Below are 27,786 nucleotides of genomic sequence, written 5' to 3'. Positions count from 1 at the left end.
TGTTATAGAAAAGTAAACAGTGTACAGGTATATTAATGTTTGTAAGTTGTCCTTGTAACCAGCATTCAGATGAAGACAAAAACATTATCATAGCCTTGAGGTTCCTTTTTTTCTTTTTGTCACTTTTGGTTATTAATTTTCTCCCAATGTGGACATTATAAAGGGATTTCTAAGACTATATACATATAGAAAGGGTATTTCTTTCCTGTCTCTGAATTTATATAAAATTCAGGTTTTTTTCCTTCTTTTTTTCTCAAGAAACCCTACACAGGGCTTTTCTGTGTAGCCCTGGCTGTCCTGGAACTCACTCTGTAGACCATGCTGACTTCAAACTCAGATATCCGCCTACCTCTGTCTCCCAAGTGCTAAGATTAAAGGTGTGAGTGATTTATTTTCATTTTATGGGTATGATTCTTTTGTCCTAATATATGTATGTGTACCACATGCCTATCTGATATTCATGGAGGTCAAAACAGGGGGTTTGAATTATAGATAGTTGTTAGCTGCCACATGAATACTGGGAATTGAACCTAGGTCCTTTGCAAGAACAGCATGCACTCCTATCTGCTGAGTCATCTCTTCAGCACCTACATTAATTCTTCTATGACATCACTGAATTTTTTTCATGCCTTCTGGCAGAAAAATGCTTCTTTTCTCTAATTACATTAATTGCTTCAAACAACAGCCTAACCTAGCTGCACAGGCGCAGAACACACAAAACCAAACCCACCTCTGTGCACGGCCAGCAGCACCATTTTATTTTACAGTGTTTACTATAGTCAAGGTTACTGTTGTGAGATGTTAGTGGTTTGGTCCACATTTTATTTTCCATTTGAATTAGAAACACTTTATATTAGTTAAAAAATAAATTTTTTATGAGTCCATGTTTTTTCTTGACCATCGGAATATTACAGTTTCAAGTAACAAAAGATAAAAATAAAAACATTGCAGACTAAATCTACCAATATGTACATATTGAACCCAATTAATTACCACAGCGAGTCCCGAGGTCACGTCTTCAGCTCAGAACTCAGTAAGAAGGTGTCATTGAGTGAGCTCTGGGATTTCCCTGTTATCCACAATGAGGGTATGGATAATCCCTTCTCTCTTCTTCCCGCTGCTCACGGCTTTTATGTAACAGCCGTGGTTCCCAACGCTGAAGTGCGTCTCAGTCCCGTCATCTACAAACTCGCCCTAGGACAGCAAAGGAGGAAGTGTCAGGGTGCAGAAAGCTCTTTGTCCGAGCAGTGACGTCATCTTAAAGAACTTAAAGAACGTCACAGGGTTGGAAAGATGGCTCTGCTCTTCCAGAGGACCCACATGGCAGCTCACAACTGTCTGTAACTCCAGTTCCAGGGGATCTGACAGTCTTATACAGCCAAAACACCAATGTACATCAAGTTACTGATCATAACATCAAACACTGCGAAATTAGAGCCTAGAGATTACGTTTAGAGCCCCATGGTTTGCTGTAAGTTTCAAAATCCTGAGGGATCTTAAGTTTTAGGAGAAGAAAGTTCTCTGTCCTCAGTATAGACGATGTTTGTAAAACTAAAAACAGTCGCAAATCAATACACATTCCTTAGTTATTCTCAGCTTATTCTCAACATTTCAACTGTCTTTACAACAGCTGCCAGAAGTATCATTATTATACTCATTTTATAGACACAGAAATTGAAGAGCAGTATATTTAATAACTTGCTGAAGGCCCATTATGCAAAAGACAGAAGGGTTCCTACTGCAAAACCAGTTCCCTCCAGGTTTAAGGTTAATGGGCACCCGGTGTAACCACTCTGTATTAACTGTCCTGGAACTGACCAGGAACTACACAGTTCTAACGAGGTTGGCCTTGAATTTACAGAGATCTGCCTGTCTCTGCCTCTTGAGCGCTGGGATTAAAGGAAGGCATGTGCCATCTGTAGCTATCTTCAGACACTCCAGAAGAGGGTCTCAGATCTCGTTACAGATGGTTGTNAGCCACCATGTGGTTGCTGGGATTTGAACTCAGGACCTTCAGAAGAGCAGTCAGTGCTCTTAACCACTGAGCCATCTCTCCAGCCCCCCTTAGGACACTCGATATACTGACTTAAATTAAACATTAAAATTAATCCACCTTCCCCTTCCCTTTAGTGCTGTTTCTAGGAAGGGTGAAATTACATCTAAGTTTCATACTTATGGTTCATATTCTATTTCTATGGAACGGAACTAGAGATTGAAAAGCAGGAGCTTTGAGGATAGAAATGAATTGTGCCAGGAAGCAAGGGAAGGAAGTGCACTCAGACTTGCACCTTGTCTCCATTGGGCTGGATCTGACTCAGTGCTGGAGGCCTGCTTAGCATGAGTCTCTGGGTCCTGACAGCACACAGAGATGGACAGAGTGAGCTAGCCAGGAGTCCACACTCTCTAAGCAACAGCAAGCACACGGGAGGCAGAGGAAGCACTTTCTGGGCTCTGAGCCGCTCCAGCGGTCCAGATGGTCTTTAGTGGATGTGTAATGTGCGTAGCATGTCCTGGGGCACTTTGTCCTGAGCCTTGGCAAAGCCTTTGGATACCCCAGCTAGGGTTGCTAACATGATCCCTGCTTCTTGGCAGCTTCACACACGTTAGTGATGAGACTGGGGTGAAAGCCCGTGCTGCACAGAAGGGGTAGGCAGCCTGCTCATGTGCACAGATGGGGGCAGGCTGAGGAAGGGAAGCCGCCCACACTGCCCAAGCGCTGTAGCTTCAAGCAGGCAGTGGGGTTATGGAGGCCTGGCTTCATGCTGGCTTCCTGCCAGTCACTGATAACAAGCCCATCAGAGACGAGCATTATCTTTACCCTACTTCCTAAAGCTGTGCGCACTTATAACTGAAACCCATTACTCTGTACGAATGACACCCACAATGATTTCTAGAAACCCACCTTGTCAGTTTTTTGGTGCCAGGGGTGAAATTGAGGACCCCACCCGTGGGTGAGTGTTCTGCTAGTGAGCTACAGCGCTAGCTTTCATTTATTGTTTTAAAATTCTATTTCATGCTGGGTGGTGGTGGCGCACGTCTTTAATCCCAGCACTCAGCAGGCAGAGGCAGGCGGATTTCTGAGTTCAAGGCCAGCCTGGTCTACAAAGTGAGTTCCAGGATAGCCAAGGCTACACAGAGAAATCCTGTCTCAAAAAGAACTTTAAGTTACCTTTCTTTACAAAAACAAACAAAAAACCAAAACAAGCAAAAAAAAAAAAAAAAAAAAAAAAAACCAAAAATACAAAACAAACAAAAAATTCTATTTCATTTTAAAAGGAATTATTTAAGAAGCGGGCATGGTGGCACACACCTTCCATCCCAGCACTCAGGAGGCAGAGGCAGGGGAATCTCTGTGAGTTTAGGCCAGCAGGGTCTACAAAGCAAGTCCTAGGACAGCCAGGGCTACACAGAGGAACCTTGACTCAAACACACAAAATGAATTTTTCTTTTAGACTTTTAAATTTTATATGCCTGCAGGCTTTGCCTGCATGTATGTCTATATACCATATGTGTGCCCACTGCTATAGAGGTGAGCAAAGGGCGAGCTGATCACCCGGAACCAGAGCTACGGATGTTTGTGAGCCACCATGTGGGTGCTGGGAACTGAACCTGCCCTCTGCAGGAACAAGTGCTCTGAACCACTGAGTCACTTCTCCAGCTCCATGTGGGGTGGGGGTGGGGGGTAGGGAGGGGAGCAGGGATCATGCCTAACTAGTACACAGCACTGGGAATCCTAACTCAGGTCCTTGCACTTGCCTGAAGTTTATATGACTGCTCGTTCTCTATAGCTCTCACCCTCCCCACCCATATACCCTTGCCTCTATAGTATGTTTTAAAAAGCTCCAGGGTGAGGAACTGTCACTGTCACTGTCACATACCAGGATAAAGGAAGGCAACTCACCGCTGTCTCCATTTTCTGACCATTGCACCATACGTCCATAGTGTCTTTTTCTGTAAAAGCAACATGAATTCCAAGTTATAATTCTCTATTGTCCCGAGCTGTATCTCGCCAGCAAGAACACACTTGGACAACCGGATTCTTCTGTGGCAAAGCTTTATTGCTTCATCGTGAGGAAGACCCCGAGCCCCAGAAATGGTGCAGCTTATATATGTCTAGTGTGGTGTGTCTGCACCTGATTGGCTGTTTGCTCATAATTTCAAAAGTACACCCCGGGATGGGTCGTGACTTGGCGCGAATTTACTCTTGCACTTGCACACATTAAATATTTATAGTTATGAACAACAAAGGCCAATGCCATCCTGTAATGACGATTGCTCACAGCTCTCTACACTCTATGTCAGGTTAACTTCTTTTGTAAAGTTGGGCACACTATAAACAATAACATTTTAAAACTCCATACTTTCAATGTCTTTGGAACTTTCAAACTTTGAAGAAACTCTGTTCATAAATGAAACCAAAAAAAATTTATTGAAATCTTTTAAGAAGGTTATAGTCCCATCAGAATGTGATTTAAAAGTTTGATTAAACAAAACAAATTCTGAAGGACAATCTTTGTAAAAGAGTTTACAAATGAATGAGGGAGTAAGGAGGCCCTTAGTCACAGAAAACATGGTTTAGTAAGTTCAAATAGTCACTGGGAATGTGACTTAGCACCAGTGACTAGATAACTCCTGCCTCAACATAGACAGAGCTAACTGGATGATGGCATAAACTCCTAGATGCGAAGGAGAAACAGATCACACATATAAGATCACTGCAGCATCTTCAGACAGCAGCTTACCACCATAGTTCACAGCAGGGGGAGTCCCCAACACTGCCTGTCAACACTGGTGTCTTAAGAATAGCTTGGAAGACTGTGGTCAAAGGGAACCAGATGAGGAAGCAGAGAGAGAGAGTGACTTTCATGGGCACTGGGATCCAAGGACAAAGTCATGCCCAGGGGTCATGTCTGATGGTCCAGCAGAAGGTGTGACTCTGGCAGACTACCTGCTGTAGGGATATAAGCCAAAGGAGCTTCTCTTCTCTCTACATCCTGAGCCAGATGGGCACCTCATTTAAACTGCAGGAAGCCTCTGAGGAGGGCTAAATGTGACAGGGGGAAGGTAACGGGTCACCCCACAGGCTGTCTGAATGTGATCTACAGATGGTCAGAGGCAGGGAAACTCAGTGTATCACAATATGTGGCTGAACACCCAGCATTAAGATCAGTGACAGTGGTAGTGAGAACTGGCAGTCAGTCAATTTACTGAAATGCACACGTGTTCAGACTATCTAAATTAGCTAGAAGGGTTTGATGATATGCCCATGAGGGACATGGCTAATCCAGAGCCATGAAGTAAAAATAGATTATATTGGAATACAAATTTTCAAAATCTGCACAAGTGAAAAGACCATGGACATATCTAAGCAATGTTATATAACAACAAGCCAGAACCACACTGTAAGACTGTCTCGACACGGAGAACAAAAACGAAGGCTAGCATGTTCAAACGCATTAGGTCTCTAACCCAGGGTTCTCAAGCTTCCTAATGCTGCAACCCTCTACCATAGTTCCTCATGTTATAGTGATACCCAATGATAAAAGTATTTTGTTGCTACTTCATGACTGTACTTATACTACTGTTATGAATTGTAATGTAAATATCTGATATGCTACCTCCAAAGAGGTTGCAACCATGGGCTGAGAAACCTCTCACAACTAAAATTTCCATTGATAAGTGTTGGGATGAAGTGAGTCACTGCATCCCTGACGATATCATGGTGACATTCAGAAGGATGGATAAAACCAACTAGTAAAGCTTCATTTGGGGGTAGGAGGAGGGAAGAGTCACACAGGCACACAACCCATTTAAAACAGTGAAGAATACAACATGGGAATAAAATTGGGGACTAAAACCTCCATACATTCTGAGGGAAATGATTTTGCTATATTCAAGAAAAATAGCAGTTCAGTTTAGAAGCCAAGAAATGTTTATCTCCTCAACCACAGAAATAATCCCTTAAAGATGCACTTCAGGGAACAAGATGAAACTGGGAGCTGCTGGCAGCGTCCATGGGAGTAAACCCTAGGCAGTCAGGCCTAGGGTTCTCCTCTTTAGCAGAGAGGAACTAACCCGAGAACTGAGGGGCTGGGGTGTGGGTCATGGGGCTGGAGGAACGGCTCAGTGGTTGCAAGTACTGGCTGCTCTTCAGGGGACTAGGATTTAATTCTCAGCATTTATATTGTAGCTCACAACTGCCTGTACCTCAAGGGGATCCAGTGCCCTCTTCTGACCTCTGCAGCAGTGCAAGCATCGGGTGCACAGGCAGACATGCAGGAAAAACACCAACACGCATAACATGGAACTCAAGGGATGGAGACAGTGAGAAAAATGTTGACATAAGAGATGTGCAAATAATACACACATACTCTGCGCAAGAAGGAGAAAGCCAGGCTGGGTGTGGTGGTGGCGCACGCTTTTAATCCCAGCACTCAGGAGGCAGAGGCAGGCAGATCTTTGTGAGCTCTAGGCCAGCCTAGTTTATAGAGTGAGTTCCAGGACAGACATGGCTACACGAAGAAGCCCTGTCTTGAAAAACCAAAGTAAGTTAAGTAAATAAGTAAGAGAAAGCCAACAAGAAAGCCTGGAAAAATAAGAACTGTACATAAAAATATAGTTCAAATATGGAGCAAAAGGAAATGGGGTAATTTTGAGTAATTGATTATAAACAGAAACATCTTCCAAATTTCTTGACTATATACTGGATCAACCAACAGTCACAAACGTGGATTTACTATTCTAGTAAAATGACTGGCCTTCACAGAGATAAAATAAGAGCAACCAGTGTGGTTAAAGGCTCAGAGTCCCCACCACACTTCCTGCAGATGAAGCTGTGTCTATGTCACTCATTCCTCTCCTGCTCTGACAGAAACATCACAGGAGAGGAGAGGGGTCATTCTGGCTGTTATGTGAGAAGCAACCCAGAATGGCAGGGAAAGCATGGCTGTGCCGGGGAGCAGGGCGGGGGCGGGAGTAGGAAGCAACTGTGTTACACCTTGGGGGGGGGGGGGCTTAAAGGCAGAGTTCAGCAGAGAACAGGCTGGCTGAGCATCCCCAAGCCCTGCTCCTGCAGACACAACCATAACACTATCAGTATGCAGGAATTCAAATGTCCCCACAAGCCCTCCTTCAGGAACACTGACAGAAGATCCAGGCATCACAGTGACCAGACAGAAGCCAAAACACAATGGCTTGATTGCCACATAAGTGAGGGCTGGCAGGAGGGGAGCAGAGCGGAGAGCAGTTGGAGGATGATGCACAAAGAATGCACTGTTAGTGATTATGTTCATGGTGGCAGCACTGCTAATGCTATGGAATTATTATATATGTCTGCAATTTGGCAAAAGGCAAGTAAGTTATGTGATACTGTAATTCCATTATCCCATGTGTCCTGGGCTGGAGAGATGGCTCAGTGGTTAAGAGCACTGATTGCTTTTCCAGAGTTCCGGAGTTCTAATCCCAGCAACCACATGGTGGCTCATAACCATCTGTAATGAGATCTGATGCCCTCTTCTGGTGTGTCTGAAGACAGCTACAGTGTACTTAACATATAATAATAAATAAATCTCTGGGCCAGAGCAAGCAGGGCTGGAGTTCAATTCCTAGGAACCACATGATGGCTCACAACCATCTGTACAGCTACAGTGTACTCATATGCATTAAATAAATAAATAAATAAATAAATCTGAAAGAAAGAAAGAAAGAAAGAAAGAAAGAAAGAAAGAAAGAAAGAAAGAAAGAAAGAAACAAAGAAAGAAACAAAGAAAGAAAAGGAGGATTCTAAGTGTGGGGAAAGGGTTAGATAAGGTTAAGTAAAAACCTACGCTCCTCATCTTGACCTACCAAGTATCATTATGAACTCAGAAGACACCTCAAAGAAAAGTTCTCTTAGAGGCAGGAGAATCTGGGAGTTCAAGTCCAGCCTGGTCTACATATTAAGACCCAGGCTAGCCATGGATACACAGAGAGACCCTGTCTTAAAATACAAACAAAACAAACCCAGCAAAGATGAGTCCCTATCCTTTCTATTTTCCTTCTTCCCTCTGTCCTATCACCAGCCTTGTTCCCTATCTATCTATCTATCTATCTATCTATCTATCTATCTATCTATCATCCACCCATCCCCAACCTAATTTCCTTGTTTTGCTCACTGAGAATCTGGAAATGATGAGAGATCACTCTTAGTATTTGGTTAGATTACATTAAAATCTTGAAATAATTTTTTTTCAATATCTAAATGTAGGCATAAATGTTCAAAACAGCTCCAATCATCCTGTTATGTCAGGAGGAAGGAAGCTGGAGGTGGCTGCCAAAGTCCACTAGGGATATGCCAAAGGGACTTAGGAAGCACTCTAACAAGCTCCTTGGGGATTAAAAACAGCACATTTTTGTGTCTCACACCTGCAATCTCAGCACTTGGGAGGCAGGGGCACAAGGACAGGCAAACATTCACAACCAGCCTCTGAGACACAGAGAAACATCTCTGGCCAGCAGAGATGGAGCAAGGCCCAATCTCAAAACAAATAAACACACACATACATACACAAAGCTCCCCTGTCCCCAAAAGGGATATTTTAAACATCAATGAAAGTGGTAATTGCAATGTACTACAGCAGATCGGACTGTTTCTATATTAGCATTAACAATGATTTCAAATTGAAAACAAGTCAGTAGTTTGAAGGCTGGAGACTGAAGGAATAACAAAGCTAGCCTGTGCTTCCTAAATGAAATGTAGGTCTCTGCAGCCCAACAGCTAGGTGACTGGGAGTGTCTTGTTAGACAATCATCTAGACAGGAAGCAAAGAATGAAAGAATTCAAGTATTACTATTTGGCAACAACTGATGAACGAATGGTCAAGACATGAAGCATTAATAATTGTTGTAAAGTTTAATCCTGGTTGTCACCTTGTCTGGATCTGGAACCAACCAGGTTAGCCACAGAGCACATATGTGAATGTTCAGGTTATGTGAAATGGGAAGATGCATGCTAAATGAGGGCAGCACCTCCCAGGGGCAGCCCCTGGTGAAAAAGAAGCTTTGCTTTCAGTCTGCCTGCTTTCACGCTAGATAGGTGGTGCACCTACCCTGCTGCTGCTGCTGCTGCTGCTACATCTTCCCTCACTGATATTAGGACTCAGCTTCATCAGGCTTCCACTATGGACTGAAGACCAGTGGCTCTCCAAGCCCCCTCCAGGCCTTCAGTACCAGGTTGATATTGCTGCTAAAACACCAGACTCACAGGATGAACTCTTTCTCCAGTGTGAGACCACCAAGACTGGAATACCCAGAGCATAGTTATAAGCCAGTCTGATAAGCGCGTGCGTGTGTGTGTGTGTGTGTGTGTGTTTTCACCCTATTAGTTCTGTTCCTCTAGGGAACCCTGACTAATACAGTTGTCAATGTTGAAGAGAAAGAGAACAATGAACACTGTGTGTGCATCAAGACACCAGCAAACTCTAAGTTGGTTTTGCCAGAAAGAAAATCCAATTAAACCCAAATTTGACAGTTCTTCAGCTAGGTACCACTTTACAGAAAACACGGAAGCACCACAAACCAAACTGACATTTTACAGTAAGTAACTATTTTATTTACCTCCCCTTCCCTTCTTGTAAAGGGACACTGTCTCACTCTGTAGTCCAGACTGCCTCAACCTTCTGGTTCTCCTGTCTCAGTCTCTGAAGTGCTGGGACGTCTGGTATGAGCCACCATGCCTGGCTTTGAGTTTTTTATGTGACTTATTAGTTGACAAACATTTCTCATCTAAAACCAAAACAAATCCAGACAAACAAAAACCCTATTTGCTAGCACCCAGCTAGAATACAGACCGCCAAGCCATGCTCGAAGTTCCTTTTGTCTGTGCACCCTCAATGCCTGGCAGACTGTCTTCCTTTTGAGAAGCGGTTAACAAACACAACCTAGATAAATGCATTAAGTTGATTTATTACACCATTTTTGTTTACTAATATAAGAAGGAAATGGGAGCATCAGAATAACGAGAAGGTGCTTTCCTTGTTGTTTTTTCAAGATAGGGCTTCTCTGTGTGGCTCTGGCTGTTCTGAAACGTGCTGTGTAGACCGGGCTTAGCCTCACAGAGGTCTGCTTGTCTCTGCCTCCCAAGTGCTGGGACTAAAGGTGTGCTCCACCATCACCTGGCTGAGAAGTTTACTTCTTAAAAGCTCACGTTCACCTGGGCGTTGAGGGCTCTGATCTCATGGAGCCCTATTCCCACTATTATCTGCAGAAAATTCTTGTCCTCTCAAGGGTTCTTAAATTTGTAACTGCTTTTTTATTTATAAAGAGAAATACCAAACAGTCGATGCCTGGATAGATATTACTTCTTAAACCCAGGATTATAATCTTCAAATCCAACCTTATCAAACCTGACATTAAGATTCCACATGCAAAACCCAGTGGGCTAAATGAAGATCCTTTCTCTAGCCTAAGAAAGTGGCCACAAAAGTCAGGAGAACAGGACATCCCAATGGCCAGAAGGGTCTGCAGAGACAGCCCCGACTTACCCAAAACAACTCTCAGTTCCTCGCCATCCAAGTGCAACACCCAGGTGTTAGTGGTCTTTGATCTGTTCTCCATGTACTTCTTGAGGCTCTTCCCGTCGATTTCCAGCGTGTACTCATATGCGAAGCCACTTATGGCATCTATATTGATGGTGGCTTTGGTTTTTGCAGCTCCGACACAGAACGTTTCTTTGCCCACCAACTTGAACATCCACTCTCTTCTTATCTCTTCCTAGATGATAATATATACAGTTGTAATAAGCACAGAAAAAAATTAGTATTTAATTTTAAAAACAACATAAAAAAATTCAGTGTTCTAATGGCAATACTATCTATATTTTTATTACTCCTTGACTAGGTTTCCCAGGGTAGTCATTCTAAGTTTAGATGTTAGAAGTTAAAGTCTGGGCTGGTGAGATGGCTCAGTGGGTAAGAGCACCTGACTGTTCTTCCGAAGGTCCAGAGTTCAAATCCCAGCAACCACATGGTGGCTCACAACCATCCGTAACAAGATCTGATGCCCTCTTCTGGAGTGTCTGAAGATAGCTACAGTGTACTTACATATAATAAATAAATAAATCTTAAAAAAAAAAGAAAAAGAAAAAAAAAAAAGAAGTTAAAGTCTATGTATTCTGTAATGGCCATTGGATTGCTTTATATAAACAATCTATATAGACAAAACCAAGCGTCGCTGTCTTGTTTTTACAAAGTCACACATGGTCTCCTACCTTCCCATCCACGTACACAACCCGTTTGCCTGATGTGGTCCCATGTTCAAATTCAATCTTGTGGACTCCATCACTTAATGCTACGTCCCAAACAGCTACAAGATCCGTCATTTTTTCCAGGCTATAGAGAGGGCTGGAGGAATAAAACAGCCATTAAAATGGGCACAAAAACCCAGTAAGAGACTGAGATGATAAAGTGATGCCCCCAGACACCCTACTCACAGCACATGCAACTGCTTCTCTCTCCCCGGCTCTTCCCTCAAGAGGCAGCTATGCACAGGTATAGTCTAATAATTCCAAAGTCACCTCAATACTAATACGATTAAGACTGGAACAGTTAATCCCAGACAGCACGCTGGGCTGGGCTAGTCTAGTACATGGAAAGGTCAGTGAAAGTCCCTACTTTATGACCACTTCTGCAAAAAAACAAAAGCCCAGAAATTAGCAGTTCTGATAAATAGATCAATCCCAAACAAGAATTCTTCAAACTTTTCAGAACCAATGACTGGGAATTTAACAGCCACAACAAAAAAGGTGTTCTAATTTGTCATTCAAACACTATCATGGAAGAAGTTTGCTTTGATAAAGATGACTGGCTTTGTGTAGTAGTTTACTGAAGTAATAGGGTCATAGCTGACTGTGGCTGGCTGGTGCTCTCTGTGAACCAGTTTCGTCATTAAATCTTAGACTCCTCTCCATGAGAAGGATGCTGTCAGTCCCTTAAAGAGGAGTTACAGAGCCCCCAAAGTTTAAGCAGGGCCACAGTGACAGTAAGTGTCAGGAGTAGGCTGTAAACAGAGACTCTGGCTCCAACACTGTCCTCCGGAATCTCCCTGTTTGCCTGTTCTCATCTCTTACTTTGTATGCTCTAAACCATCTGCAAGTGGTTGCTAAGACTTCTGTGCTGAGAGTGGTCTATGGAACAGGATGCCACTTTTACTGCGGCCACACCCACTCATTACCATCTCCTCTAAGTCAGAAAGTAGAGCCTGCATTCTGTGATGACAGAGAAATGTGTCCCCAACAGGCACAGAACTCTCCAGGTCTATCATAACAACCCCCAAACTTTCAAGGGCCAGCTTTATTGCAAAACAAGACATTTACCTTTCATCATCTTCAAAGATAGGACTGTCATCTCCAGACGCCATGGTTAGCGACAGTCTGCAATCCAATTAGCAGCCAGAAGAGAGAAAAGCAGAAATGCAGCAGGGAGAGGTTGGAAGCAACAAAGACAGCTACTAAGGCTTTTTTTTTTTAAACTTTGCGATCCTTTCATAAATTGCCGGCATATTCCAATGAAGCTTCAATTATGTACAGTAGAAGGGCAGTCTTTTGCTTTCAGAGAGAACCGAGCATACAAATCAGCCAACCTATTTTTCTATGTTCAACGTTTACAATGTATTTGTTCATTAATTTTTTTTTCCTTGAGTGTCTCTGTGTAGCTCTAGCTGTCCTGGAACTCACTCTGTAGACCAGGCTGGCCTTAAACTCATAGATCTGCCTGCCTCCCAAGTGCTGGGATTAAAGGTGTGCGCCATCACTGCCTGGCAAGCACTCATAATTTCTTAAAAATAGTTTGTTAAAATGGGGGCACAAATTCTAGTTTATCTTGAATATTATATCATATTAGAGCTGTAGGAGCCCAAAGAACCACCCAGTCCCAGGCGTCTTCCTGGAGCACAGGAAGCCCCAAGAGTTTGAGGCCGTGCTCCAGGGAGCACACCAAATGCTGAGACAAACATCGAGTATGTGAAACTCCAAAGCAAACATGGGGGCAGCTTCAATATTCAGGGTGAGGTTTAAAACCCAACCCTTCTATTTTAGAAGGTTAACGTAATTTAAATCATTTTCCTCCAGAGAAATCGTGAATTTTTTGCTAAGAATATGCTAGCTTGTTCTGTGAGAGCAAAGTTTATTCGCTCATTTACGTCAGCCAGCAGTTACATCAGCCAGCAGTTATGTCAGCCAGCAGGGCTGCAGTCACAGGTCTCATTCAGCTCTCCAGCAGAGGTGCATCTAGAAGCAGAGACCAGGATCAAGCAACGAGGGCACTGTCTCAGTTAAGTTTCATAAGCTTACAAGTGTGGCAAACACTACATGGAGAAGGCAGGAACGCTAGAGGACTACTCAGAAGCATACAGATGCTAACATGCACAGGAGATGCAGAAGAGGAAGCTGCAGTGAGCAACCTACTCCTGCAATGCTTTTATAGATTTGTCTGTGTTTCCGCTCCCAAGGCGAGCTCCAGTGTTAACACCCTCCTCAATAAGTGTCTTCCCCACCTGGATGCCCAAGGATGCTTCCCCTCACTAACAAGGAGAAACTGCCGACCCCTTCTACTAGAAAAAGTCAGGTGCCACAGTCGTTTCAAAAATATTCGAGAGGGTTTCTACGTCTAGCAATAGGATACACCCAGAGATGTGCTGTAACGACTGAAGGCCTTCTCAGCATATCAGAGAGGACAAAGGGATGTCACTCAAATTTTGCTCTATGACTTTCAAGAGTGTTTTAGGAAGTTCACCACTCAAACCTGTGAAAGCTGATGTATTTTGTAATCTAAAGAGCTCCAAATATTACTGAGATACACTAAATAAAGCATGGGGATGAAGAGATGGCTCACTGGTTAAGAACATGAACTGCTCTTTCAGAGAACACTAGTTCAGTTCCTACCACCCAAGGCAGGCAGCTCCCAATCACCTGTAACTCCTGCAGTGGGAAGTTCCTATGTCCTCTTAAGACTCTAAGGGCATCTGCACTCCAGTGCATGCGCACGCACCCCTCTACACATACACACATAATGTAAAAGCAAGTCTTTCTTAAAGATGACACATAGGTTCCTTCGTTTGAACACCTTTTTAATCTAAGTCTAATAGACGCTGGGTCATTGGGTTTGGGAGCACACGCCTTTGATGCTAGTACTTGGGAGGCAGAAGCAGGCATATCTTCATGAGTTTGAGGTCAGCCTGGTCTACATAGTGAGTTCCAGGACAGCCAGGACTACAGAGTGAGACTCTGTCTCAACAAAACACCAACAAATAAATAAATAAAATAAAAGACACAGTGAGTTGAAAGGGAGGTTAAAAAACAAGATCATGCCAGCAGTAGTGGCTCACATCGTTAATACCAGTACTTGGGAGGCAGGGCCAGGTAGATCTCTGTGAGTGCCAGGCTAGCCTAGTCTATGGAATAAGTTCTAGGACAGCCAGGGCCACACAGAGAAACCCAGTCTTGAATAACCAAAAGGAATGAACAAACAACCAACCCCCCCCCAAACAAACAAACAAAACCCAGAAAAACAATTCGAAACTAGCAAAAGATATTGATACATGCACAATTATTCACAGACTGCTTAAAAATTAGTAATGTTGTGTGCTCCAATAATTTAGAGGGCACATCTTAGGAGAAAATTATATAAAACGGTCAGAGTAAGCAACTATCTGGCAAATTCTATTTATAATTGTGTGTGTCAAACAGGCAAAACACAAATTCACAAGTCAATACAAAATTAGTTTCTGTGTTTGGTTTTCTTTCCTGTAGATATGGTTAAATAAGAGAAAGGCTGTCTTAGTGAGAGTTCACAAGCATTTCAGTTTTCCCTGTTCATGTATCCACTGTTTTTAAGCAAGACTTAAGATTTGTTATTGTTTTTACCATTTTGTGTGTGTATGTGTGCATATGCACACACACAAGCTCATGTGCACTCACGTACACACACACACACACACACACACAACACGCACACATGTGTGAGTACAGGTGCCCATGGAGGTGATATGAGGATAGCAGATTCCTTGCAGCTAGAGTTGCATGTGGTTGTGAGCCTCTGGGACTTTGTTCTGCAAGAGCAGTAGGCCGCCCTAACCTCTGTCTCTCCAGCCCCCAAAGATCTATAACTCTTTTTTTAAAAAAAAAAAACAAAAAAACACTGTAAACCTTTTAACAGCATTCGTGCCTTCTGAAAGGCAGCTTTCAAGGAGAAACTTTTAAAAGTGCTTTCTACACAAGGATTAAACCTTGCTACAACCCAGTCCTACAAATTTTCACAATGAAAAGTCCTAACAAAACCAATGAGCTCACCTCCGCTAGACTCTCTCCCTCATTATGGGGATAGCAAAGTAACAGAGGCCTCTTTAAGTGACACCCCATTGTTATTCCTAATCAGTTCAACTTTCCAGCAAGGCCACAGGCACAGAGGGCGATGAGTGTAAGGACTATTCTTCCCACAAGACCCCATCTGGAAGAGCAATCTTCATCGGTAAATCTCATAGGACATCTAAGAACACGTTTAAAACACCTCTGCAAGGGTCTTCCTTTGGGATTCCACTACGAGTTTGGTTTTTGTTTGTGTGTTTGACCAGAAGTTCCAACAGTCTTGTAACTTGTGATCTTACACACTTCAAGTTCAGTACTTTCAAAGCTCATTGGAGTTGCTCTCTTGGCCCAACAGTTTTTTTTTTTTTTTCTTAAATTACTTTGGCTGTGGTCAATATAATTCATATTATACCTTTCGATTTTCACTTGGTTCACACCTGCGTCCTGACCTCACCACTCTGTTCTAAGCCTCACCATGACCTGCACAGGTCTGCTTTTAACAGAAAACCTTATATAGAATAACAACCCCCAGATCACCAACGATAATTTAACTATAAGCTGTATTTCCAAACTAATCTAATTATGATGACGTCACCAGACAGTAACACCGCCCACAATGGAATTTACATGAGCACTGGTTTCAGTGCAAGGCAATTTTTATATTTTCAGGCTTGTGTTTACATGCTGTTACAGGTGACAGATTGAATGCAATGTTAGATGGTTAAACAGCAAAACAACTCAAGTTACCTATCCCACCATCTTCCACCTTGAATACAGCATGATTTCGCTGGGTTTTATTGAACAAATTCATTCTATACCTGAGACAGGTTTCCAAGTCAGCCTTGGCACGAGAGAAACTACAGAATTCTACGAAGAGACTACAGAATCCCACGAAGAGACTACAGAATCCCACTCTGACCGCTGTAAGATAACAGGCTCCTTCATTAAGCAACTCGAGCTGAGCTTATTGCAACACTAGAGCGATTCAGGAATAAATCTGTCCCCAATGCCAACTTCCACGAAGGAAGTAGCCACAGGCGGCAAGGATGCTGCAGCGAGCTGTTCTCAAGGGCTCCAGTCCACCGAGCACTTACAGCGAGGTTACCCTGGCCTCCCCGGGAGGTACATGAAGGCGGTTCACCGCTCTCCGGGGTATTTCGGCCAAGGGCCGCCTGGGACGCAGTCAGCAGCGGCACCGAGACTCCGACAGGTCCGAAGCCCGAGGACTCCGGACCGCGCCACGAACACTGCGCCGAGGCACCGGAGGGTCCGCAGCTGAGGGTGGCCGCCCCGCACCCCTTCTTTCCGGGGCCTCTTGCCCTGAGCCCACCGCGACTCGGTGTCTGCCGACCGAGGCCTGGGCACCACGCATCTCGGAGCCCGCTCGGCCAGGCCGAGTTGGAAGCGCCCGCCGAAGCTGCCAGCACCGTCTCCCGCGCGCTCACCTGCTCCGCGCGCCGCCACCGGCTCCGGATCCCACGGCGTAGTCAGCAGCTCTCGCGGCCGCGCCCACCGGGCTGCAGCACCCGCATGCCGGGCGCCCAGCCTCCTACTGCCTTCCGGGCTCAACGAGACCCCGCCCACTGCTCTACTGCGCCTGCGCGAGTGCGAGAGCCTTCTCCAGAGGCTCCGCCCACGCTCCGCGCGAAAACCAATTCCCGGTGTCCGCCTCCATAGGCCCCGCCTACCCTCCGCTCTGGGGCCAATCCTGCTCCTGCTGTGCGTCGCTGTGCACAGCGGAGCGCTCTGCGGTGCACCCTGCTGCGCCGCTGCTGCCCCTAGGCCCGGCGGGTGTCACCTTCTTGTTTGTTGTGCTGGTCTGACATCAGTGTTTGTAGCCTTCGGGATAACACGCACCTCCGGGAGAAGCAACTCCTCCACTGAGACCCTTTGTTCCCACTGCCCTGCCCGCCTTCCATTCTCTGCTACACGACCGGTCATTTTAGGTGGAAGAGTCCAGCCTGTGAAACTCTCTGCACGACCACAGACGTCGTTTGGCTGCCGAACCTTACACTTAGCCCAGAGGTTTTTGCTCGCCTCGTCTCCCTATTATAAAGAAATTTTATAATTCGTCCTTTAGTGAGATGTTTGAATTTAACTTACTGACAGACAAACCTTGGGGAAAGGGGAGAGAGTTTAATAAGAGGGCACTTAGTTATTCTGGGTCAGGTCGTGGGTTACTTAAATTATTTTTTAGTGTATATAATACATATGTACAAACACACAGCCACTGAATTGTCCCTAATGCTATTGTAAAGACTCAGACAAACAGGTAAGTAATGTCGGATAGAATCTACAGCCTCATAAAGTAAGGGAATGAACCAATGAGAGATTTTTTTAAGTTTGATAAAGATTTAATTTGGGAGTGTTTGTGCCTGTTTAGTTGATATTTAAGAGACTCTCACTATGTAATTCATAAGAGCGTCACACCTGGATTCCAGACCCTCTTGCCTCAGTCTCCCCAGTGCTTGGATCACCAGGCCTATCTACCCAGCACTCAGGCCGTTGAAACAGGAGGATTACAAGTTCCAGGCTACCCTAAGCTTTATAACTAAGCCTTGTTTCAAAAACTAAAGTAGTAAAATTTAACAAAGCAGAAGTTTCAGGCAGGATATCTGCAACATTAAAGAACACTGGTCTACTTAATATTCTGAAATTTCTGACTGACATGGCAATAATTTTTTTTTTTAAAGAAAAGAATAGACAAGTGGGAGAGAACTGGACAAAACAGATGGCAGACACATTGCACCCCTTACATAAAAGAGTTTCTATGAATAGATTTTTTTAAACGCCAAATGGTGTTTTTAAATTATTGGTGAAATGTACAAGTAGGATATTAGAAGGACGGGGAATATAAATGGTCAATTTAAAAGGACCTTAGCTTTTCTGATCTCTAGCACTGGGGGTAAATGCTTACGTTCACCATGGGCTCAACCAACTGCAACTCAAAAATCTTTTGTGAGGCCTAAGAGTTGCCTAGCATATCCAAAGTCCTCAATGTAAAATTCAGCACTACAAAACACACTATCAAAGACTCACTAGGCACAAATACATACATCTATAATTTAATTGTACTGAATGCATGCAGATTTATTATTCCCATCTTCCTAGTCTATAAATGTGATATGACTATATAGCAACCATATTACAAATAATCTAGCAATGATTAAGTATATGGGTTGGGCATATAGGTTTTATGCAAATACAGGGACATTATATGTGGAATGTTAGCATTCTTGGATTTTTTTTTTTTAAGTGCTGGGAATTAAGCACAGGGTATCACACATGCTAGGCGATGTATGTACCGCTGAGTTAAACCTTCAGCCCTCATGCTTAGATTTCAGTATCTACTGGGAATTTCTGGAAATGATTCTCCACAGATACCAAAGGTATGGTAACTGTATACAAACTGACTGGCTTAATGAGAGAAATGCATTCCCTCATCGTCTTGGACTCTACAAGTTCCAAATCAGGTGTTGGCAGGGTTGGTTGCTCTGCTTGAGAGGGAAGGCCTTCCTGCTGGTTTTCCATTGTTAGTCCTTGGCTAATGAAGGCACCATCCTGGCGCTCTCTCTCTCTCTCTCTCTCTCTCTCTCTCTCTCTCTCTCTCTCTCTCTCTCTCTNTCTCTCTCTCTCTCTCTCTCTCTCTCTCTCTGTCTCTCTCTCTGTCTCTCTCTCTCTGTCTGTCTCTCTCTGTCTCTGTGTGTGTGTGTGTGTGTGTGTGTGGTGTACGTTGCACGTATATGTGGGCCATTTCCTTTCTTTATAACATGTAAGTTGAATAGAACTAAAGACCACTTAGAGCAATTACATTCTTCATTTTAACTTACTTTGTAAAACCACTAGCCACAAAGTCATATTCTGAGGTTCTTCAAATGAGCACTTCAACATACAAATTTGGAGGGGACCTAGTTTCACCTGTAACATCCAGACCCAAAGGGAAACTGAGGGCAGAGGCAGGGTTTGGAGCATTGCAGCCGCAAATCAAAGAATACCAAGGACTGTTAGTTGTCCTTGGAGATAGAGATGGGGATGCTTCCTTAGAAGCTTCCGAGTGGGCAGGGCTGGCCAGCACATCCATACCAGCCTGCCAGCCTCTGGAACTGTAAGAATATGCTTTTGTTCTTGCTTGTTTTCAGCCACTACTAAGTCTGTGGCGACCTGTTACAGTAGCAGCAGGAAACTGGTCCGTCGGGCACCTTGAACTCAGTGGATGCGCGTTGAATGAATGACCGCACCAGCACCTATATCTATGGACAGATGAACATGTGGGGTTGGTAAAGGAAAGTGTTCACATCACAGAGAAGCCATTTTTCTCATGAGCTATATAACATGGTGTGTCACAGACACTGATCCTGCCCACGCTGGTGGACATGAAATTGGAAGCGGTACAAGGCTTTCTTCCTGATGAGACCTGCGTGACTGTGGCCCAAATTCTTATGTTCAAATGTGGTACTAGTTTCATGAAATGTTTATAGTGGGATAACAAAGAAAATCATAAATTCACACATTTTTTTTCAGGTACATTGCTGGCAACATCAGGAAAGTAGGTTATGTATAGCAAAGCTGGAAATGTCCAGCATGGGCTTTAGATGCCCGCTGACAGATGTGGAGGGTAGTATAGACCAGCTAGAGAGGCATCTAACGTTTGTCACCTGGCCTTTGAAGCTTACTCATTGATTCAAAACTAGTCAAAGTGCTAAGAAAAGGGGCTGGAGAGATGGCTCAGTGGTTAAGAGCACTGGCTGTTCTTCCAGAGGTCCTGAGTTCAATTTCCAGCAACCACATGGTGGCTCCCAACCATCTGTAATGGGATCGGATGGCCTCTTCTGGTGTGTCTGAAGACGGCCACAGTACTCACATACATTAAATAAATAAATAATAAATCTTTTAATAAATGCCATAAGTGAGGACTCTTTAGAACTCCCTCCAAGGTACAGGAACGTCACAGACGAGGTGGCAGAAAGAATATAAGGGCCAAGGATGAGATCCCATGCAGGCAGGTCTTTATATTAGGTTTAGGTGTATGTCAGCTCTATGTCCCTTAGGCAGACACAGAAATGAAAAGGTTGTATGTGTATATAAAGGGGAAGGGGCCCTCAGAGTGTGGTGTGCATGCATTAACCCTAGTTCTGGGAAGAATGAGCTGGAGGTTTGTTTGGAAGTTCCAGTCTGGACTGGGCTACCTAGTAAAATTATGTTTCAAACAATTTTTAAAAAAAATTAAAAGAAAAATAGCTTCATTCCAACTATGGTGGAGCTAGAGGATGACACAGACATTTCAGAGATGAGGCCACCATTCGCAGGGGGCCCACTCAGGCTGAGCACTTCATACTGTGTCTGGGGCTGCTATCTGAATCAAGTTGACTGGGTTTTAGGTCCAGCCCCATCTCACCTGTAAACTTAAAGCTGAAGAGTGACCTGCCAGGTAAGATGTACCCACTAGTTCAGTGGTGTCATGAAGATTTGTTCTGTGACTTTATTCCTGGATAGGCATGAGCAAACACCTACCCTACTCATCCTAGATAAGGGGCCAACAACAGACCAAGGAAGGAGTTCACCAACATCCTACTTGGTGGACCAACAGGTTTAATTAGGGTTACTTACAGGACTAAGTATGGGTCCTGTAAGGGATCACTCACAGGAGCAGAAGTTACCCAAAGTAGAAGGTGACTAAACTAACAAAAGGGAGGGGATGTGTGCAAATGGCAAGGGGACAAGAAGAAGTAATAAGAGCTAAATAGAAGGGAGCTGGAGAGACGGCCCAGTGGTTAAGAGCACTGGCTGCTCTTCCAGAGGTCCTGAGTTCAAGTCCCAGCAACTACATGATGGCTCACAACCATCTATAATGAGTTCTGATACTCTCTTCTGGGAATGTCACGTATGAATATGTATGAAACCCATTATGTATATTAGTATATCCTAAGAAAAACAAAAGCTCACTCATTTAAGGAGTGATGAGATTGCTCAGTATCTACTAACTCAGTAGGTAAGGTTCTTGCTGCTGAGCCTGAGTCCCTAAGCTTGATCCCTGGGACCCATCAGACGAAACTCCACCAGCTGCCCCCCTGACATACACACCCTCACTGTGGCAGACATGTGCCTCCCCCCCCCGCACCCCCCGCACCCCCCCCCGCAAATAAACAGAATGTAGTAGTTTTTAATAGCTTACTAAATTTAACATATATACAGATTTACCCACTGCCCAAACTCTTACCTTCAACAGCTGCTTGGTTGACCTCTCCCTTCAGCAAGTCTGACCAGCCAGGCTCTTGGCTCCCAGAGCCCTTCCCTAACCTTTAGTTGCTCCCGGCCCCTCCCCTCCTCCCGGTGCTATCGGTGGCATCCGTGTAGTTCTGACACCCTTTTACAACATCTGTTTATTTCTGCCTCCCCTGAAGTTGAATAGACGCTTCACAAAGGCCGGACTGTGGTTTATTTTGTTGTAGTTCGCAGACATCTTGTCAGGACAAAAGCTCTTAGACAGTCGAGCATTTTATAGCTACTTTAACCGGTAGCCTCCTGTCGCCTCGGAGCGCCCTCTGGTGGGCACCGGCCTGAGCCGCGCAGGTGACTCTCCGCGCAGGCGCAGGACATCATAGGCGTTACCACAGTTCTGTAGAGACTTTCTGTAGAGTTTTGCTTTTCAGGAGATGCTAAGGGTGAAGGACTGGGGAGGGCGGAATTCAAGACCAGGCTGGCGGTAACCTCGGAATCACTTGGAAAACCTTCTTTTTTCATGGGGGAAGATCGCTTATTTTTGGAGGGCTTTAGTTTTCCCCAGACCCCACCTCAGTGACTTCTTCCCCCTCTCCTCCTCTCAGGCGATGCTCTTCCCAGGGGGGTAGTGAGGCCCTGTGAGAACTGTTGCTAGGGAGTCACCTAGCCATGGCTGTTAGCCGGAGGACGCATCCTGGTGTGAGGAGCTGGTTCCAAACCTGTCCTCACTGCCCCAAGATTCCTGGTCCTTGTCAGCTAGAGATTGGAGCCTGGATCGCTGGTTTGTGTCCTATAGTGCAGTGGAATTGGAGTTTGAAGAGTTAAGAATGAGCAACCCACTTGTCAGATAGTTTTTGTTGCCTTCTTAGGTAACAGGAGGACTCTTCTTTCCTTGTGTGTGTACCCTTCTGTCTGTCTTTCCCCTGTCTACCTCCTATTAATCTACTTTTAGATTTTGTTTTGATAAAGCACTGGGGTGTGGTTGTAAAAGGAATGACTAGTGACTGTAAACACATGTGGAAAGTTCCCATCGGAGGGACTCTTCTTCCCATTCAGGATGGACCTGGCTGCCTGACTCCAGTCACAAAAACTTAGTATTGGCAGGAGTGGCCCAACTCCCCCCAGGGTGGGAATCACGCTGTGGGCAGCACCGGGCCTGGGGAACTGTGGAGACTTTGTTGCAGGAACAGTTTCTCATGACCTTTTGGTGTGTGTTGGGGTGTGTGTGGGGGGGAGGGTTGAGACAGGATTTCTCTGTGCAGCCCTGGCTATCCTGGAACTCGCTCTGTAGACCAGGCTGGCCTCAACACAAAGAGATCCACCTCTCAAGTGCTGGGATTAAAGTCTGCAGCACCACCAACCGACTCTTGACTCTTTTTTTTTTTTTTTTTTTTTTTTTTTGTATGTTTTAATCACAATTTTTGTTCTAAAACTTTGATGCTGTACTTTTCCGGGTTCTTGCCCATTTGTTTTATCTCCCTCTCTCCTCCTTCCTCTCTTTCTTCTCCTTCCTCTCTTTCTTCTCCTTCCTCTCCTTCTTCTCCTTCCTCTCCTTCTTCTTCTTCCTCTCTTTCCTCTCCTTCCTCTCCTTCTTCTTCCTCTCCTTCTTCTTCCTCTCCTTCTTCTTCTTCCTCTCCTTCTTCTTCCTCTCCTTCTTCTTCTTCCTCTCCTTCTTCTTCTTCCTCCTCCTCCTCCTCCTTTTTCAGCAGGTTTATTTTCTTTAACCCCTTCTCATTTTGTTTATTTGTTTGATTCTTTTAAAAACGCCCTCTCTCAATTCTCTGATTTACAATGGGCCACATCTACAATGGACCAGGATCCCAGGTCTGCTGTGGTAGAAGCCAAAGTCTGAGGTTCATTTGCTCTGTTGAGTCAGTTATAGCTAGTCCCAGATGCTAAGATTTCAGTAATAAAATAATTATGTACTCGTCATTTTCTAAATTCTATAGTACAAAATTGTGTTTACTTGTTCCTAATCATTTAAAGGCTGATGCCAGTTTAACCATTCTTCTGATAAAAGGCTCCACAGCACAGGTGTCAGTTTTCAAAGAGCTGGCGCTCCGAGTCATGGGTTCTGAGTCATGGCGCTCACTCAGACACTGTGGGTAAAGAGGGAGAGCAAATCTCAGTGGCCAAGCCAAGGCTCTCCCAATCCTGTGAGCCCCAGGGCATTTTTTTTTTTTTTTTTGGTGTGGCAGTTCTTGGTTTTGGACTTTATGAACCCTTGAAATATTGGGGAAACAATACAGACTTGTCAATTGTTGTAGCTGATCACTATATTAACAAAGACAGGTTATATTGGCAGTTCAGGAAACAAGGGATTGTATTTATCTATTTATTTTTAGGCAGTAGTTAGAGTTGTAGACGCTGGCATTGGTTTTATTATGTGTCCAAGAATGACTTTGAACTTTTGATTTTTCTTCTGCCTTTACCTTCCGAGTACTGTCATTACAGATGTGTAGAAACCTAGCTAAGAAGGGACATTTTAACAAGAATTCCCAAGATTTCCCCCACCTCTAATACAATGGTGGAACAGGAGAGCCCAGCAGGGACCCTGAAGTGCCAGTGTGTGAATCCTTTCTGCTTCCCTTCTCAGGAGTGAGTTCCCATCAGCGCCACAGCCATAACCATCCTTTTAGGGAGCAAGTTTCTAAAAATAGATTTCACAGAACCGAAGTTGGTGTTTCCCCTCGCAGTGTGGACCCCAAGATCCCAGGGATGGATCCATGTCATCACATTCCCGGTGAGGAGCGTGGCTCTCGCTGCCTCACAAAAATGGACTAAACACAGGAACCTCTTCAGACCTGGCTCTGGCTTCCCAGCACTCAGTAGGGAGTTCACCAATAAATTAAACCCAATCTCTTTCTTTGTATCCCCCATTAAGTAACTAAGGAAATACTTGCTGTATACTGCTTCAAAGAGGGGAAATGACTAATACTGCGCTGGGAGAGGAAATAGTTTCCCCTAAAGGCTGTTTTATAGCATCTTGATTTCCTCCAGGCCTTGTGTCTTTGACTTGGCAGGCTACTCTGTGCAGAGGGAAGGTGCCCATGCCCTTCACAGTCCCAGGTTCTCAGCCAGCCTGCTGAGCATAAGAATCACCTGGCTGAGGTAGAACCACGGATACTACTCAGGGACCCACCACTGATAATTCAACCAGATTCTGCAAAGGTGGAATCTAAGAGATGTTCCTGGTGATTCTAATGTGTGTCTGCGGCCGAGACACTGGGTCTAGGAGCATCCTCTGAGCTCTAGTAAAGCAGGAGGCAGTTATGAGGCAGAGGAAGCTGCAGGTGAGGAGGGACACCTGGGGTCCCAGGCCATGTCTGCAGCATCCTGTAGGTCTAAACCTTGGTTTTGTCTTTTATAAAACGAGAACCCGGCGGCTACCATACCCAGTGTTTGCGATTATCGGTGCACCCTGCACAGAGTGTGGGCTTCTGGTCCAGGACCAGGGCTTTGTTATTGGACTGTTTTGTTTTCCGAGACGCCTTTTCTTGTGATCCAGGCTGACCTGGAGCTCACTATGTAGCCAGGATGACCTTAAACTACTGATCCTCCTGCCTCAGCATCCTGAATGCTACGATTCTGTACCTGTGTCAACACACCTGGCTTATGCGGTTTTGGTTGCTCCACCAAGGGCTTCACACATGATAGGCAAGCACTGACACAGGTAAGGGATGTCCCTAACCTGGTGGTTTGAGGCAGGTTCTCACTGTAACTACTCTCCCATCTCAGCTTCCAGCTCCAATCCTAGCTGTGATGCATGGGTCTATCAATTTAGCTGTGCTACACTGCTCAACCTGGGGAAATTTGTGTGTATGTGTCACACACATGTGTACATACACACACTCAAGCACACACTTGCACTCATGTACACACACACACACACACACACACACACACACACACGTGTGCATGAACACATACCATGACTTTTGCCACTGTCCTCAGTGTTGGTTAAGGTTGAGTTGGGGTTAGGAGAGGGGCACTGACATCTAGTGGCAAAGGCTAGAAATACTGCCACATCATAGGGGACAGTTCATCACAACCCAAATGTCCATAGTGGTCTGGAGAGCATGGAACTATGCTGCACACTATTGCTGCAGCACTGCTCAACCACGACTACTGAAGGATGGAGTGTGTGGCTATGGGTCGCAGGTATTCTGGCTAGAGGGGAGAGTGCACACACACAGAGTCACATAACCACAGATGCTCTGTGCTGGAAAGAAGTCCAAAGGCACAGGACTGGTATGCTCCAGGAAACTGGGGCAGGACAGCCAATGGGCTTGTTGAAAAAGCAAGAGATATAGCCACAAAGAGAGTTCTTTTCCTAAACTTCGGACCTAAGAACTTTTACGAGACGAGCTGAGAGTATTACTCAGTGCCCGGGAGATCGGTACTAAAAAGACAAAGGCAGACCAGAGAAAAAACTGGGTGTGGTAGGGTATGTCTGCAATCCAAGCACTCAGAAGGCAGAAGCAGGAAGATCTGAAGTTCCAAGCCATCCTGATCTATATATAACTAGTGCTACTTAATGAGAAATGCCCTCACCCACATTCCCCCTCCCTGCTCCAACAAAGAATAAACAAACAGAAAGGAAGGGAGGGAAGGAAGGGAGGGAGGAAGGGAGGGAGGGAGGGAGGGGAGGGAAGGGAAGGGAAAGGAAAGGAAAGAGAAGAGAAGCAGAGCATAATGTGATGGTACAAGCCAGTTACTTGGGATGCTGAGGCAGGAGGACTGCTTGTCCATGTATTTAAGGATAATCTGGGCAACAAAGGAAGACCCTACTCCATCCCCAAATCCTAGTGAAGCTGTCAGTTCGCAGAGGGTGTAGAGACTGGAGGGTCATTGGAGGCCACTTGTACACCAGCTTCGGGAGGAAGCAAGAAGTTGATCCATCAGACCATGGTAAATGTAAGAAGAGCAGCGAGCTGCCCAGGAGGGAGGGCTAGCCAGACCACAGAGAAACCCTGGTACCATTGGTATCCAGTCTCAAGACCACACAGTGAAATCCCTTGGTCTTTCCTCAGAGAAACTTCATGATCCAAACCGTACTAATTTGAAATTTTGTATTTGACTGATTTAGTTCCAACTATTGACATATTAAAGAATGTTTAAAGACACATACAAATATACCAAAGGAGTGAAAGAAATTTTCAAATGTTTAAGTTATAGATCACACACATTAGTTATTTTCTGAGACAGAGTCTCCAAGTCCAGACTGGCCTGGAACTTACTCTGTAGACCCTTCTAGATTGTCATCCTCCTGCATCAGCCCTCTATATTCTAGGTATGTCTAGTTCATTAATCTTGGGGAGTATATTTCCCTTCAATACCAGTATGTTATGTATCTCCTTGATTTTGTTCGGAGATTTAAGTTAACTCAATTGTTGTAACATACTCCAGTGAGCCTGAGCTGGTACGCCCCCTCCCCACCACTGGCTGGTTTAAGAACAAGTGCACTGTCAGTCAAGCACATGACAGGAGTTTACCAATCACCAAGGGCTTCTGGGAACATAGTTCAGATTCCCTGAGAGGACTGGGTATGTTAAATATGAATGTGGTGTTTACCACAGTCTCAGGAGGCAAAAGGTGGTGAAGTAGCATGGTTGGTTAGCAGATCTGTTAGCTCCTGTATCAGGTTGGAGACATTGGTCTCCAAATATACTTTTTTGTGAGACAACAACAACAACAACAACAACAACAAACAATAATAGTCTTCATCATTTGAGTGACAGATACAAAGATATAGCAGTTATTAATCACAACTAGATGAATGTATCCAGAATCGGAGGAGACTTAGAGGTTCTATGTACACACAATTCTATTCTGATCTATACTGTGGAAAGGCATAGGGGTGTGGAAGCTGTTTCTGCCCTCGGTGCTGTTAGTTCCAAGCTGGGGACCGTGACAAGTTGTTTCATTTTTATCAGTCTTACTTTCTTTGTAAGTTGGAAGAGATGAAAATACAGAGAAATTAAATGAGATAAAGTATTGTGGCTGGAACACATCTAGGACACAACATTGCTTTAGTCATATAAGTATGTATACACACACACACACACACACACACACACACACACACACACACACACACGGCAGCAGCCGTGAAATACAAAGCAAAACGAGACACATAAACCAGCCAAACTGCTCAAGTAACGGGAACATGTGCTGTCAGAGTTGAGGCAAGAAAAAGCTTAATGAGCAAACGAGGAATTGGCATCCTG

At 44.6% G+C, this 27,786-nt stretch overlaps 1 protein-coding gene across 4 annotated transcripts; it reads right to left on the bottom strand.

Annotated features, from left to right (window-relative positions):
- Positions 1-735: 735 nt before the first annotated feature.
- LOC110327948 (fas apoptotic inhibitory molecule 1) lies at positions 736-16,922 on the bottom strand. 4 transcript variants are annotated; one of them, XM_021207248.1, is made up of 6 exons: positions 16,783-16,922; positions 12,350-12,406; positions 11,246-11,378; positions 10,521-10,749; positions 3,902-3,951; positions 736-1,194 (listed from the first exon to the last, which is right to left on the bottom strand). In XM_021207248.1, the coding sequence occupies exons 2-6, from the start codon at positions 12,391-12,393 to the stop codon at positions 1,045-1,047; spliced, it is 606 nt and encodes a 201-aa protein (XP_021062907.1). In that variant the 5' UTR covers positions 12,394-12,406; positions 16,783-16,922; the 3' UTR covers positions 736-1,044. The 4 variants fall into 4 exon arrangements, with proteins under 4 accessions (XP_021062907.1, XP_029399225.1, XP_021062908.1 ...); XM_029543365.1 differs by lacking the exon at positions 16,783-16,922 and adding an exon at positions 16,156-16,389; XM_021207249.1 differs by lacking the exon at positions 12,350-12,406.
- Between the last annotated feature and the right edge of the window lie 10,864 nt (positions 16,923-27,786).

This window comes from Mus pahari, chromosome 10, assembly GCF_900095145.1.
Source record: "Mus pahari chromosome 10, PAHARI_EIJ_v1.1, whole genome shotgun sequence".
Classification (NCBI taxonomy): domain Eukaryota; kingdom Metazoa; phylum Chordata; class Mammalia; order Rodentia; family Muridae; genus Mus; species Mus pahari.
Note: the sequence above shows the minus strand (reverse complement) of the source record. Positions and strands in the feature narration are given on the sequence as shown.

Excerpts from the sequence above, each read along its gene's own strand:
- LOC110327948 (XM_021207248.1), bottom strand. The coding sequence starts at position 12,393 with ATGGCGTCTGGAGATGACAGTCCTATCTTTGAAGATGATGAAAG. Across the intron at positions 3,952-10,520 it reads GGAACTGAGAGTTGTTTTGG|AAAAAGACACTATGGACGTA; the intron begins GTAAGTCGGGGC and ends TTGCTTTTACAG. Across the intron at positions 1,195-3,901 it reads GTCAGAAAATGGAGACAGCG|GGCGAGTTTGTAGATGACGG; the intron begins GTGAGTTGCCTT and ends TTGCTGTCCTAG.